This window comes from Schistocerca piceifrons, chromosome 3, assembly GCF_021461385.2.
Source record: "Schistocerca piceifrons isolate TAMUIC-IGC-003096 chromosome 3, iqSchPice1.1, whole genome shotgun sequence".
Classification (NCBI taxonomy): Eukaryota; Metazoa; Arthropoda; class Insecta; order Orthoptera; family Acrididae; genus Schistocerca; species Schistocerca piceifrons.
Genome location: NC_060140.1, coordinates 336,689,909 through 336,706,967, shown reverse-complemented (window position 1 = coordinate 336,706,967; position 17,059 = coordinate 336,689,909). Strand labels below are relative to the sequence as shown.

Below are 17,059 nucleotides of genomic sequence, written 5' to 3'. Positions count from 1 at the left end.
CTAATCCATGTACTTGATACCCTGAATTGTTCTGCACTTTTAAGTTTCAGTGTGTCTGATGCCCTACCACTCTAACAAAAGTAATGTCATCTGCGTATAGTATGTATTTGCATAGCACCATATTGAGCAAATCGTTTACACGAATTGTGAAAAGCAAATACCTGGAATCTTGTAGGACACCTCATTTGGTACCCAGAGTATCTGATTTGTTTTTGTTAAAAATGTGCAGTTTGCTTTCTCACATTAAGATAAAATGTAATCAGATATAATCCTTTCTCTATTAAAGAATTACAGTACAAGCAGCTTCCTTCTCATCTCTAGAGTTGTATTCCTTGGTCTTAATTTCTCAAAAATATGTATGACTCTTACGCATTTCAATAAATTCAGCAGTGAACACCCTAAAAATGGTGATGCGTATCGGACAATTCAGAATTTACTGTGTGGGCGAAGTAGAGACACACTAGACTGAAGAAACTACTAAATCAAACACGTTTCGCGCGCCAGATATGCGGTGTTCCACACTGTCTCCACTTCACACTCTCCAACTTGTGAGCAAACTTTTGCGCAAACATTTTGTCGCGTGTTGACCAACGTATTGGCGCTTCGATAACATAATCGATTTCTGTGCCCGTGTGCCGTGTCTCATACATAATGTATTGTCTTAAAAATTGCGGATTTTCATATCCTCATACTAATCTGAGTTACTGAGGGACTTCATGTCATACGTAAAAATAGAGGGACCAGCAGCCTAAGTTATAGTGTCTAGTCTAGTCTAGTATGATTCAAGTGTTGCATTACTTTTGTAACTCCCGCTGAGTTGAGCTTCTTTTTTTACCCAACTTTTTAGAACGACAATAAAACAGAGTTCATGTGTCACGCACACCTGTTGTCGTTGTAGATTACAAGACGCGAAGACAAATTGCTGTCTCAGGGTGAACGTGTATTTATACAATGTATTTGTCAAATAGTTTCGTTGTATAAGTGCTGTCAGTTAAAAATGGCGCACCTTTGGAATTTTGGGCGTAGCATAGTGCTTGATGCCTGAAATACTATCGGGGTGAAACCTGTTTTAATTTGGAACATATGCACCGTCGTTCTGTTTAGTAAACATCCTGTAAAACTAAATAATATACGATACTGGGAACTGCAGTTGAGGGGAGAAATGGGTGAGTGTGATTTTTCCTTGAATGTTTAGATTGTGTGTTATGTGTGTTTTATCTAATCTTATCAATCGATTCTCTTAATGGGTGGTGGAGCAGTTCAGCCCTATGTCTAACTGAGTGATAAGTGTTTAATACTGGCTGAAAATGGGTCCTAGAAGAAAAACCAATGCACAGCGTGAAGAAACCCAAGCTCAGTTTATGCCCCTACGAAGACCGTCGGCATACTCACACGATAGTGTAGGAAGATTTTCAGAACATTTCTTGCATGATGACGTATCAGTGGGTGGATACAAAACAGCTAGTAAGTAGGTTATTGTTGCATCTTTATTTTCAGTATGTTCTCCAGTTAATTATGTGTGGTTAATACACTTGGCGCTGAAGCAGGAAAGATTGCAGTTTTTCACTTTCATTGAGCCTGAATTGCGCATTTGGCACGAACACTATTGATTCAAAAATTGTCCAATTCAAATTCTTGCATATCTGGAGTACACATCTCATCCCATCATTAAAGTTTTTTATTTGGTCGTAAAGTACATGGACACTATCTATTCATATATTTTGAATGATGATCCACTGGTATTTGCGTAGACGTTTGGAAATTGGGTGGACTACATCCGGCTTTTAGTCTTCAGAGGGTTTCACCACAATTCAAGTGACAGTTAATGGCATATTAAATGCCCCCTGTACAAAATTAAACATTACTAAGTGTTTATGATAACTGTGCGATGTATATAAGTTGAATACAAGTGGCATATAATGAAACAGGGTAACCACATTGGTAAAGTGCCTATGTTATGTTGTTTGAAACTGAAAGATCGGATGAAAAGTATAAGTATGTTGAAATATTAGTATACTCGTGTTTGTAGCAAGGATTGTTGTGGAGTATTGCATATTTCTTCGTGACTGATAGTCTACTGTAAAGAAAGAATCTTCTCTCAAGTTCATGAAAAGTTAGCTTATTACATTATTATGAGAAGGATAGTTGCTACTCACCATATAGCGGAGATGCTTAGTCACAGATAGGCACAAGAAGAATACTGCCACAAAATAAGCCCGAGGGTGTGGTCATGTGTATGAGTTACTTTTTTTTGTGTGTGTGTGTGTGTGTGTGCGCGTGCGTGCGTGCGTCGTCAATTTTTGACAAAGGCCTTGTTGGCCGAAAGCTTTTTGTTGTGCCTATCTGCGAATCAGCATCTCTGCTATTGGTGAGTAGCAACTATCATTTTCATAATATTTTACATTAACTTCTTACACTGTTGTGGAAGATCAGCAGTATTTGTCTTGCTGTCTTGGCTGATGCAATGATATATAATGGTGGATCAAATTGTAGAAGTAGGCCTAATTGTGAGAATTCAGGAGTAGGTGCTTTGTTATATGTACTTTTCATTCTGCACTTTTGATCAATTGTCTTTAACAACCCTTTCTAAAAACATGTAAGATCACCTTTTGTACTGATGTTGGTGGTGACATGTCTTGCCATGGACTATTAAACACCAAAAACATTGAGGAACGATCCTAGTCCATGCTTGATACACAGTTGCCTGTAACGCATGGTGATTTGCTCTAATTTGGCCAGTGCTCAACAGAATTGATGTTAAGAGAATTAGAGGGCTACATGAGCTCTCTTTTGACAACGAAGTGTTTTTCAAACCTTTGTGAGACAATGTGGGACTGCTGGGGTGACACTTCTTGCTCAAGGTACAGCTGCAGTGTGCTTTAGATGAACAAACAGCTGCATAAAATTGGGCTGTACATACCTTTTCATACACTAGTGACAGATAATGGCAGACATATCAAGGACCTTGTTCCATCTGCATAAACATGTTCATGTCAGATAAGTTGGACTACCTGCCTGAACAATGCTCTGTTGACAAACAAGATATACCACCTTGTGCGGTTGTCAGTATACTCGTGCCTAAACTTTGACGAGCACCAGTGTGTACAACTACTTGTCAGACCAGTACTTCACATGTTCAGTGTGGTTTTTCCTGTGCTTTTACTAATATGTGTGTGATGTTGAGTATCGAGAGACGTATGTGTGAGGTGATGGCTTCTGCAACCCGTGCCAAGAAGATAGTCCTGAATGCTACAGCTTCTCACGAGTTATTGCATTGGGCTGATGTTCATCTGACTGTTCTTGTGGTAGTGGTTTTCTCTTATTCATGTTACTCACAGTAAACCGTGTACATGATAGCACAAAAAGTGACCACTGCCTATACTGCTTGAAACATACATTGTCACCATTGAATCTCACCTATCCTGTGTCGACTTCCACATTAGTGGTCACTGCAAAGCTAAATTACATCCCAGTCATGGGAGACAGTATTTGATTCATCATCCTTCCTACACCATCTCCCTCCACCCCCCACCTACACACACACACACACACACACACACACACACACACACACACACACACACACACACACACACACACAAAAACAAGCAGCTATTTCTAATTCTGGTGTTCCCAGGTATAAAATAAGACTGAAGCAAAAAAGGACCAAGGTAAAACTAATTGATTTATAGCAAATACTTCACAGGATTCATTGCAACACTCTGTTTCCAACAATAATTGCCAAAGACTAATACATTGCTGAGATTTCTAAGGGTACAGCTTTGAAATATAGAAAGGCCTTGAATGCAAAAATTTTTATTAAGTGTTATGCGTTTCAAAATTTCATCACCATACTGTAGATTATAATCAAACTTTAGTACAAAGCTCACAAAATTGAACACACAGACTGATTATAATACATATCTCATCTCATGTTGGCATATTTGATAGTGCCATTGTTTATTCCTAGAGAACCACTTCGGCACTGGTTCTCTCCGAATAGATAAAGACAATGTCAGATATATCTACATGAGAAACATCTGTATTACATTTGGTCTGTGCGCTCACGTTCGGTTGAAAAGCTTAATAAAGAATTGTGCAATCAAAATCATTCTATATTTTAGAGTTGTGCCAAATCTGAGTAGTCGCTTACCTCTATCGTGGATGTCTTTCTCCATCAAGTAGTGGAATTTGTAAAGCTTTCTTCAATAATTGGTTGATTATATGTTACTGAGTAGCTACATAATTATTATGTCAGAGATATGACGAAGCCAGATGTTTCAAATTTTAAATAAAATATGGCCAAAATAATAAATGACAACATTAATAAAAAAGGCAGACATTTTGGTTGTTTAGTAAAAAGAATGATACTCAGAGATGGCAGCATCACAATAAAAAATGGTTTTACAAATAATTAAGATTCGGAATATAATTTTATTATTGTGTTACTTGCAAAGAATAATGTTTTAGAAACATCATTTCTAGCAAGTAATTGTTTTATGGTCACTATCAGTTTATTACAAACATCAAGTGGTGTTCACTAGTGTATAGTAGACAGCTGCACAGTTAGTAGCAGAGGTCTTGGAAAGACATATCATCCTCCTTTCAGTATGCAACAGTGAAATGTGCCATATGTGTATTAACTAATTTCCATCATTTCTAATGGGTGTTTATTTTTTTGGTCACATAATAATGTCTCAGAACACCACCCTAAGTACTAGAAATATTTTGTTGAAACTGTTGCAGTAATTTCCTTGATATGTAATTTTTTCATGAGTTTGTATGTGTTACCTATAGCTTCTCCCTTCACATTTTTCGCAGTTGATGCTTGATATGTGTAGGCCTACCACATATGCATCATAATACTTCTCGGAGATTCGTGTATTGTGCAGTAGTGTTTTTCTGACACTACATGCAATTTTAATTTTTATAATAAAAAATTTGTTAAATATGGCATAAACAAAACCATCAGGACATGTTACAGACCAGTCTGTTCCCTCAGCCTTTATTTTGTGTTAACATTTAGTGGCTTTGCCAACTTACAACCAGTTTGTCACCACATCAAGATTTCAGGGCAGGATACCTGTTGCTCAACTTTGTTTTAAATAAACGTAAATATTTGTTAATTATCTATTTGATACACATTGAAATTATTTATTGTGACTAACTTGCACATCCAACTTAGAAATTATCTTGTTTAATTATTGTGTTGTTTGGTAATTTTATTAACTGAGGCACTTCTTTAATGTTATAATTTGTATAACTGTAGGTTTGTTATATGTATTGTGTCAACACATGGATATTAAACAAAAAGAGCAGGTGTACCTAAAATTTCACATTATTGTAGTAACAGCAGTGGAACGAAATTGGAAGTAGTTGTACACACAAGAGGATAATCTTTTAATTATTACATTTAACAGTTCATTGAATGTTTTATATCATTAGACCCATTAAAGCTCATAAAGTTTGTACAGTGACAAAAACCAGTAGCCCTAGTGAAAATTTTCTGGTGGTGGTAGCAGTTGTTGTGGTGAAATGGCAACAGTGAAGCAGTGTCAGTCTACTTTCATAATAAATGAAGAATCTTGTAGAACATACTCATAAACGTAATGATTTGAAGAGAACACTCCTTGAACCTTGATGGATAGAATACTCAGATATGATGATTTGATTGCAACCACACTGTTGGAGCCTTTTTTGCTACAGTTCATCTTGAAAGTTGTGGAGAGATTAAGCTTTTTATGGACAAATATGCAACACTTCTTCCATTTGATGGTGCAAGTCAAACCTTCAACCCGTCTATTCCTCCCCTCGGGGGCCCAGCCAGTAACAACTGGTTACAGACATGGGACTCCCATTGTTCCTGAGCTTTGGGTAGTGCTACCTATCCTCTAATCTCAGAACATGCAACCATTGTGGGGTTAACAGTAGAGTGCATATTTAGAGGGCAGCAACCTCTGTGGCACTTGTTGCATCCTAGTTCTGTGGGGCTTACCCAGGCGGGCAGGGCTCTGCGTGGTTGGCCATATATATTTCCAGCATCTCATGTTTCTTATGGCTCGTACTCAAACTCTTGACTGAGAGGGTGGACCATCTGGGTTACTGTAGTCAGATTCGTGATGGTAGCGATTCACATAGGTCAGGATATCAATGAAGATTGCATTGTTGCCGGTTCCTAGCAACAGTTGTACAAGCATACAAGTGCTTTGTGTTTGAAGAAAGTGTATAGTCTGCAAATGGTCACTCGCTTGCTTATGTAGATTTTGTCACTTAACATCACAGTCAGTGACGACTACTAGCAACAAATGGAATAAGATTCACAAAATAACTTGCTATGATAACATTTAATGCCCGCATTGGTACAACAGTCACAGCAGAGTGCTCAGAACACTATTGAATGCTCATTGACTGTCGCAGAGTGAGCGACATAGGTGCTCTGAACAAGCCTAAACTCGACTGCTGTGACTTGTAAACACCAACTATAAAACCCAGCGAACCAAAAGAGGTCAGGTGGCCAGTCTTCCTCAGAAAACAAATAAAAATAACTATGATAAAGACAATAACAGGCCACAGATGTGCCAGAATTCTTTCATTGTAGTTGAGGGAGTGGAAGGAGCATTTCAAAAATAAAGGTTTTAAAGAAAGAAATGAAACAACTTTGGAATGATGCTCTACTGCTGAAGGCAGCTACAGCACAAACTTCAAAGCACGCAGGGTCAAAAGAAATTTGGCGATTACACTACAGTAACAGACGTGCATAAAAACCTTAATTTCGGCAAGGGGGTAGTCACCTTCTGCAGGATGATGGAAACTGGCTGTGAAGAATTAGAGGAAAGAGTGTTAAAATGTGCATGTTGCAGGGACGGAAGAATGTTGTGGAGAATGTAACCAAAAATTTGGACACACAACTCTTCATTGTCATTATAATGCTATGTGTGATCGGCACAAATCAAAATTGTGCAAAGCAAATTAATCTGCACATCTCCACCCAAGTGTGCTGTTTCATTAGGGGATCATCCCTTGTGGAGTGGGTACTACTGTGTTTAGCCAAGGGAAGGAAAAATCAGGAACTGAATCGATGAGGAGAATCTCATATGTTGAGGCTAAGAAAAATTTCAAGGCTTTGCAACCTCCAACTGTGACTGTGTCCTTTGGAGCATCTCATAAAACTCTTCATCAACAAAACCAGTGCTTCAACCCAAATCATCAAAAAATCATATTCGGGCACTAATAAATGTAATTATAGCTGCACTTGCAGAAGGAGAAGTTTGTCTTAATTTTAAAGTGCTCCAAAGCTTTCATGTCATCTAAACAAAGCTATGCAGTTTAAGGAAGCTAAAATGTCAGCATAATTATCTGTACTGTAATCACCAGTTGAAGTTAGGAAGCGTGTTTCAACCAAAAGTAAAAGTAAATCAGTTTAAAACCATCAGCTTGTCAAATACTGTAAATTTCTGACAGCAAAGGCAGTGTAGCTAATGTTAATGTCCTCATAGAGAAATTAAATATCCCAACGACCTTTTATCCTATGAACCGCTGTGCATCACCATAGTAGAGAGAAGGCAAAAGAAGACCCCTACTGATGGGTAGCTCCCATTAAGAACTCACATGGAAGAGGTGATGGGGGCTTATTCATTAGTAATAGATGCCACATCCTTCTCCTGTCCCATTCACAATAATCTTGCAAACAATAACTATTGTCAGCTATGCACCAATGAAAATGGACAGTATACTTCCCACTTCATGATTTATTTCATAACAAGGCTCTCCTAGACCTTGTTAGGCTACTTCCCCAGCCATTCCTACTTGTTGGGATTTTAATGCGCACCATGTGCTTTGGGGCACCAACAACACCTGCCCTAGGAGTTAAGTTCGTAGGAGGGTCATTGTATTGAAGTACATCTGTCTTGAACATTGGCCAAGCTTCAAGTTTTTCCTCGGCTGCAGTGTCATTATCAGTCAGAGTTCTTTATTTTTGTATATCTGCTACCACATATTTTGCAGAGTGATAAGTGGACACTGATCTGCATTCTAGGAGCCACTTCCTATGTGGATACACTTTCCAGATAGAGGAGAACCTGAAAGTAAGCTGCCAAATTTGGAACTCATCAGAGTGAACTGGTTGTTGTATGATTAGTTATGTAAGAGTATAACGATAGTGACAACGACTGAGTTGGTTATGTTAAAAGTTTGATCCACCATGCCATTGAGCCATGTATAGCAAAGACCTCAAAAAACCCTAAGAGACAACCTGTCCCTTGGTGGAATGACTGGTGTCACATTTTAGTCAAGGACATTGAGCGACGTTGCAAAGGTTCAAGACCAGACCACTAGGAGAGAACAGAACAGCCATCTGACTTGTGAGGGCATGTTGGACGGTCGGAACAGAAGTTTCTGAAATTCGTTAATCATTCATCATGAGCCATGAAAATATGAGAGTCAGATCAAGGGGGGGTCTCTGGTAAAGGCAGATTGACACCTATTCCTTTCTTAAGGAATTATGGGATTATTATAACTTCTGCTGGTATAGCACAGGCAGTGCCTAATTATTTCTATAATGTAACATCTGATGGCAGCAAATATCCCACATTCCTGTTCCAGAAAGAAGCTGCCAAGGAGCCACAGTTGCACTTAAGCTAGGCTGCCCGTTCCAAACCTAGAGATTGGAAAAAGCATTACCTGCTGCTGTGGATTCAGCCGCAGCGTCAGATGCCGTTATGTATAGCATACCAAGTCAGTTGTGTCGAGTATGAGAATAATCCTTCCTTGATCTTTTCAGCTGCACACCATCACGAAAACTATACCCAGATTCATGGAGGGAATCCATCTTGATGTCCCTCCTTAGTCCTGTGAAGTATGGTACTGCCACAAGCAGCTATGTTGTAGTGTTGACTTCACAAGTTGCATAGGGAAAAAACCCATTGAACAGGTGGTTAACCTCTGTTTAGTGTGGGTGTTAAGAGAGAAAGGAACTAATTAGTTGATTTTAATGTGGGTTTAGGAAACATTGTTCCACCTTAGCTGACAGGGGTGTACTGGAATGGTTCTACAGGTAACTTTTCTATGCAGACAGCACTTTATGGGGTGTCCTTTGGTATTTGAAACACATACGACAATACATGGAGTTATCAAGTAGGTGCGCACTTGAACAATTTTATGTAAGAGAATGGTGTCCTTCAAGGGAGTGTTTTAAGTGTCAGCCTCTTTGCCAGTACTGTAAACAGCATAACTGATGCAGTAGAGAGTGTGGTGAAGATATCTTTATATGTCGACAGTTGTACGATTTTCTGCTGTTTCGCATGCCTTTTGCCCACAACTTCGCAGTTACAGTTGATACTTCCATCCAGCTGCTCACGTGAAGCATTCTAGCTCGCCTCTGTGTAATGTGCTGCCCTTTAATCCAAGATTTCCTCCTGCCTCCAGAATATGGCACATGGTGTCCTTACAACAGTGTGCTGTATTTTAACTGAATGTTATCTGTACTCTGATAAGATAACATTAAAGTTTTGACCAGTAACAAGTCCCTTATATCAAGTGGTAATTGGATGAGTTCATTTTATGAGAAACTGGGACTCCTCCAGGAGTAGATTTTAATGATTGAGTGGCTGGCACTTTTCCATTTTGTATCTTAGTGATCAGACATCCACTTGCTTCTGGGAAAAAGCTGGTCTCTCTTTATCCAGTTAATATTTATTTCACGAAGCAGCATTTTATGTCAACACTAACCGTAATTTTATTTAACTTTGAGTACATGTGCTGGAATGTGTGATGACATACATGCGATCATGCCTATTTTTACTCTTTGCTTAAGTATGCTTAAAATTCCAAATTAAAAGTAATTATGTAAAAAGCAGAAGCTAAAGCCTTTAGGCTGACTCATCCAATATAATTTGTGATGTGAGAGAGTACTGATTCAGTTATTATTAGCATTGATGGGATCCCTGGTTGGTTTGGGCCCCTCTGCAGGTGTGTCACATAAGTGTGGTCCTTCACATTCTCCCAAACATTGATGCTGTCATGCATTTTTCAGTAAGTGATCATAGGTTCGTTTGAGCAGTTACCAGAAAGTGCCAGAATACAGGCTGTACTGCGCATGCGCAGCTACGATGACGTAGGCAGCCCGTGCTTGCTCTGCTCATACGCTTTTCGTCGTATTTCTAGTGGAATTTTGTGCGTGGTGGGGCATCACGTGACCATGTGCAGCCCTGTGGCATGTTGTTGAGAGGAAATACTGAGTTGTACTTAGAGCAATTGTTTTATCATATCCCACACAGATAAAGGATGCAAATAAGGAAGCAGTTCTTGGCAAAATATCATTTCAAAATTAGACTCCACAGCTTGAAGTACCATAAAATTTTGCTAAGGGGTGACTTTGACAGATTTTTTAATTCGTCCTCTGCAATATTGTTATGTAGCATTTCCAACAGTAGGATGGAATACAAATTTCTTGCGACACAACTGTCAGTTTATATTCTACTCTAGGAATAAATATGAAGCCATGTGGGGAGTTAAAACGATAAAACACGGTGTGCTACCAGTCTAAAATTTAGCATAGAATGGCATTCTATAAATTTAAGACGTAAACACAAATTAAGAAATAACTTTAGGCCTAGAGGAAGTACTAAACAAGTGCCTTGTGATCGAAAAACACTGTATCACAGAAGGCAGATTTGTAAATTCTGCTACAGCTGTCATTATATTTGAAAGAAAATATTTAGTTCAAAACTACTGACCAAATTTGCCTACTTAGTCAGTTTCAAACTCGTATAGCATTGAGAGATTTTACAGTGACATAGAAGGAACAGGACATCAGAGAATACTCCAGCAGCATCGGAATTTCATAAACCATATTAAAATGCTTCATTCCGCTCTAATTGCACATTTTTATGTCCAGATGCACTCTGAAGTACCTGATATTCAGCTTTTCATGTGGTTTTCGTTATACTAATTTTCTTGGCGGTCCAGTACTGTATTCTCATGTTTGGTTCTTTATTATGGTATAACGTCATTCGTCCCAGAAAATGAAAATTTGCACTTTAAATTGAATGAGGTTGTGAAAGTAGCCAATAGTGCAGAATGAAACAACTCGTTTCAAATAAACTAACTGCCTTAGCAGAAATAAATTAATAGAAGCAAATTTATCTATAAAACAGACAGAAATAGCTTCATTAAGACGTTAATGGTTGATTGCTAATAACGTGGAAATAATATAAAATCATAAAGCTGAAACTACTAACTTATTTTGATCTTTCATGGTTATGAAAATGTATATTAATTCACTTGATGGCTCCCGGCCACAGAAATCTGTTTTGATTTCATTTGACATGAGAGCTGTAAACGAAGAAATGAAACACATACACGAGTCACGTGGGAAGGACCCCCCCCCCCCCCCACTATAACTCAGCTTGCTCTGCGCATGCGCGAATCTGGCAGCTTGAGCGCGTCAGAAAAATTTTTCTGGGTAGCTTCTTGCTACTTGCTGCTACTGCTCATACAGCAGACAGCCACGCTTCAAGTAGCCAGAAGCAGGAGGAAGGCACTGTTCATACGCGAATTCAGATCTGCGCATGCGCACGAGCCTGCTGACAACTGCTCATACGAAACTTATATTTCAATGGTGCATCCTAACACTACTTTTTTTTTTTTAAGGTAAGCTTTCCTTGCTCAGTTCATAAACTGCTTACATTCATATTCAGCACGTTTACTGAGAGTCATGATGTCGAGTGCACTAATACCGATATTATAATAGTAATAATAATAATAATAGTAATAATAACACGAAGTCACCCAAGCAATTAATTCTACTCATAATTGGAAAGCCCCTGGAAAAGATAAAATAGCAAATTTCTGGCTAAAGTAGTTCACCTCAACATATTCACATCTAACTAAATTATTTAACAATATGAATATAATAGAGGGAAACATTCCATGTGGGAAAAATATATCTAAAAACACAGATGATGTGACTTACCGAACGAAAGTGCTGGCAGGTCGATAGACACACGAACAAACACAAACACACACACGAAATTCAAGCTTTCGCAACAAACTGTTGCCTCATCAGGAAAGAGGGAAGGAGAGGGAAAGACGAAAGGATGTGGGTTTTAAGGGAGAGGGTAAGGAGTCATTCCAATCCTGGGAGCGGAAAGACTTACCTTAGGGGGAAAAAAGGACAGGTATACATTCGCTCGCACACACACACACACACACACACACACACACACACACACACTTATCCATCCGCACATACGCAGACATTTTCGGATTGTCTGCTTGTGTCTGTGTATGTGCGGATGGATATGTGTGTGTGTGCGCGCGCGAGTGTATACCTGTCCTTTTTCCCCCTAAGGTAAGTCTTTCCGCTCCTGGGATTGGCATGACTCCTTACCCTCTCCCTTAAAACGCACATCCTTTCGTCTTTCCCTCTCCTTCCCTCTTTCCTGATGAGGCAACAGTTTGTTGCGAAAGCTTGAATTTCGTGTGTTTGTTTGTGTGTCTATCGACCTGCCAGCACTTTCGTTCGGTAAGTCACATCATCTGTGTTTTTAGATATAAATTTTTTAACAGTTACATTACAGACCCATACACATTCCCTGATACGTTTACACATGGAATAACTTATCTGAAACCTAAAGATCAAGCAGACACAGCAAACCCAGCTAAATATCGCCCCATAACATGCCTACCAACAATATACAAAATATTAACTTCAGTCATTACACAGAAATTAATGACACATACAACACAGAACAAAATTATAAATGAAGAACAAAAAGGCTGTTGCAAAGGAGCACGAGGATGTAAAGAGCAACTGATAATAGATGCAGAGGAGACATATCAAGCTAAAACTAAACAAAGGTCGCTACACTACGCATACATTGATTACCAAAAAGCTTTTGATAGTGTACCCCACTCATGGTTACTACAAATATTGGAAATATAGAAAGTGGATCCTAAATTGATACAGTTCCTAAACATTAGTAATGAAAAATTGGAAAACCACACTTAATATCCAAACAAATTCAAGTAGTATCACATCACAGCCAATACAGATTAAACGTGGAGTATACCAAGGAGACTCATTAAGCCCTTTCTGGTTCTGCCTTGCTCTGAACCCACTATCCAACATGCTAGATAATACAAATTATGGATACAATATTACTGGAACATACCCACACAAAATCACACATTTGCTATACATGGATGATCTAAAACTACTGGCAGCAACAAATCAACAACTCAACCAATTACTAAAGATAACAGAAGTATTCAGCAATGATATATTTATGGCCATATTTATGGCTTTTGGAACAGACAAATGTAAGAAAAATAGCATAGTCAAGGGAAAACACACTAAACAGAAAGATTATGTATTGGATAACCACAGCGACTGCATAGAAGCGATGGAAAAAACAGATGCCTATAAATATCTAGGATACAGACAAAAAATAGGAATAGATAATACAAATATTAAAGAAGAACTAAAAGAAAAATATAGACAAAGACTAACAAAAATACTGAAAACAGAATTGACAGCAAGAAACAAGACAAAAGCTATAAATACTTATGCTATACCAATATTGGAGTAGTGAAATGGAGTAACACAGCCCTAGAAGCGCTCAATACACTTACACGATCACAATGCCACAAATATAGAATACATCACATACATTCAGCAACAGAAAGATTCACATTAAGCAGAAAGGAAGGAGGAAGGGGATTTATCGACATAAAAAACCTACATTATGGACAGGTAGACAATTTAAGAAAATTCTTTCTAGAACGAGCAGAAACTAGCAAAATACACAAAGCAATCACTCATATAAATACACCGGTTACACCACTGCAATTTCATAACCACTTCTGCAACCCTTTAGATCATATAACATCAACAGATACGAAGAAAGTAAATTGGAAAAAGAAAACACTACTTGGCAAACACCCGTATCATCTAACACAGCCACACATCGATCAAGACGCATCCAACACATGGCTAACAAAAGGCAATATATACAGTGAGACAGGATGATTCATGATTGCAATACAGGGTCAAACAATAAACACAAAATATTACAGCAAGCATATTATTAAAGATCCCAATACCACAACAGATAAATGCAGACTTTGCAAACAACAAATAGAAACAGTAGATCACATCACAAGCGGATGTACAATTCTAGCAAATACAGAATACCCCAGAAGACATGACAATGTAGCAAAAATAATACATCAACAGCTTGCCTTACAACATAAACTTATAAAACAACACGTTCCCACATACAAGTATGCACCACAAAATGTACTGGAGAATGATGAATACAAATTATACTGGAACAGAACCATTATAACAGATAAAACAACACCACATAACAAACCTGACATCATACTCACCAATAAAAAGAAGAAATTAACACAACTAATCGAAATATCCATACCCAATACGACAAATATACAAAAGAAAACAGGAGAAAAAAATGAAAAATACATCCAACTGGCTGAGGAAGTCAAGGACATGTGGCATCAGGATAAAGTTGACATTATACCAATTATACATAAACTACAGGAGTCATACCACACAATATCCACCAGTACATCAATGCAATACAGCTACATCCAAACTTATATACACAAATATAGAAATCTGTAATTATTGATACATGTTCAATTACCCGAAAGTTCCTAAATGCAATGTAACATGTGCCGTACAGTTAAAAGGAAGTGACGCTTGATCAAGGTCCGCGTCACTTTCCATTTTTGGCCAGACATAACATCTGTGCAAGGAAAGAAATAATAATAATAATAATAATAATAATAATAATAATAATAATCTTTCAGGCAATACCTTTTTAGCAATGTCTGTATTTCGATTCCAAGATTCCAAAGGGTCTACTAAACAGAAGTTAGAGCAGGGCTAAACAAGAACAATTCAATTTATGGTATTGATGTTTAGTATGGACTTATTTTTAGATTGTTCATTTTCTAAAAATCTTCTGCGTAATCAGTGATGCTTCGTATCAGTGGTATAGCTCTCACAGGCTATGGAGGAATTGTGGAACTGATATTTGGGAGAATGATGATTCTGTTCCTTTTTTCTCACCTAAATTATGTCCCCCTTTTTTTCCTATCCTTAAATAATTTCAAGTGAATTCTGAGATTCTGCTTTAAGCCAGTGCTGTTATCAATTCATCGGTTTGCAACTGAGTTGGTGTTCTGTACTGATGACATTTATATCAGTGGGGCCTTAATCCCCAAGATTGCTTTTTCTTAATACCAAACCAGGAGACTGAAACTCAGTAACAAGAATGAATCTTTTGCAAGGTAGTGAAACTTCCTGATGGCTATAAGTAGTGTGCTAAATCTGGGCTTGTAGCCTAGAACTTTGCCATTTGCTGACAGTACTCTTTTTAGCTAAGTCAGTCATGCATTGTGGACTAATTCAGAACTTCAGTTTGCCTGTAGCTTTTTCCTTCTCAATCCCAGACCCCACAGAACTATTATTGTATATATGTCAGGAGAACACCTGTAATAAATGTTGGAGAGTGTCTTAGATATAGCACAAGGATGGTTTCCAGAATGTTTGCATGTGGCATGGGCATATCTGACACTGTGAAGATAATAGCTAAACAGTAAATATCACAACTTAATACTAATGCAAAACTGTTGCACAATTTCAAATAAATAACAATGAAGTACAGATTCTTGCAATACATAATACTAAATACACAGAACAAAGCTACATATAGTACCTTATTGTAAAAATGGATGATAATACCCGAAGACTGCGAAGGAATTATCAGAGTGAGATGGAAATTGGTAGATGTGATGTACACCTGCAGACAAATAAATAATTACTATTTCAGAAAAATTGGATGATTTATTCAAGAGAAAGACCATCACAAACCGATCAAGTCTATAACAGGTTGGTCCACCCTCAGGCACTTATGCAAGCAGTTATTTGGCTTGACTTGATTGATAAGAGTTGTTGGATGTACTCCTTAGGAATAATGTGCCAAATTGTATCCACTTGGTATGTTAGATCATCAAAATACTGAACTAGTTGGAGAGTCCTACCCAAAATGCTCCAAAATTTTTCAACTGCGGAGAGATCTGATGATCTTGCTAGCCATGGTAGGATTTGGCGAGTATGTCGAGCAGTAAAAACTCTCGCCATGGTTGGGCTGGCATTATCATGCTGAAATGTATTCGCAGGATGGTTTGCCATGAACAGCAAGAAAACGGGGCATAGAATATTGCTGACGTACCACTTGTGCTGTAAGAGTGCTACACATGACAACAGAAGTGGTCCTGCTATTAAAAGAATGGCGCCCCAGACAATCACTCCTGGTTGTCAGGCTGTATGGCGGCTGACAGTTGGGTTGGCATCCCAGTGCTGTCTGGAGTGTCTCCAGACACACCTTCAGTGGTCATCAGGACTCGGTTCAAAGTGAGACTCATTGCTGAAGACAATTCTACTCCAGTCACTAAGATTCCTGGCCGAAGACGTTTCGGGATGTTGATGATCCAGCATGCAAGTTGGACATAATTTGGCACAAAATCCCTCGGGAAGAAATCCAACAACTCTACCAATCAATGCCAAGCCAAACAACTGCTCACATAATAGCCACAGGTGGATCAAAACATTATTGACTTGCTCAATTTCTGAACCTCTTTCTCTTGAATAAACAATCCATTTTTTTTTTTTTTTTTTTTTTTTTTTTTTTTTTTTTTTTTTTTAAAAATTGTAATCATTTGTTTGTCTGTACGTGCACATCACATCTACTGATTGCCTTCCCATTTTGATAATTCCTTTGTGGTACTTCTTGTTTTAGTGCATGATGATTAAAACATAAGGCGACTAAACATCTAATTTTGGCTTGCTTTAGCATTTAAACTACCTCTAGTTATGTTGATCTGTATCTAAAATTATTAGTATATTTTGCATACATTTACCCCCTATTTTCTGATGGGCTGTTTTCCTGGGGTAATGCACCAATGGCCAATAAAATATTTAGAAAAATGGGCATCCAGAGTATTACGTAAAGTCACATGTAATGGCACA

The 17,059-nt window shown here is 38.1% G+C and overlaps 1 protein-coding gene across 2 annotated transcripts in view; it reads left to right on the top strand.

Moving 5' to 3' along the window:
- Positions 1-622: 622 nt before the first annotated feature.
- Positions 623-17,059, top strand: part of LOC124789401 (neuronal membrane glycoprotein M6-a) — a 53,012-nt gene continuing 36,575 nt past the window's right edge. The window contains exons 1-2 of one of the 2 annotated variants that reach the window (XM_047256741.1): positions 623-1,166; positions 1,260-1,464. In XM_047256741.1, the coding sequence (XP_047112697.1) occupies positions 1,308-1,464 (157 nt within the window). In that variant the 5' untranslated portion in view covers positions 623-1,166; positions 1,260-1,307. The remainder of the gene's footprint in view (positions 1,167-1,259; positions 1,465-17,059) is intronic. The other variant, XM_047256742.1, reaches the window with a different exon arrangement.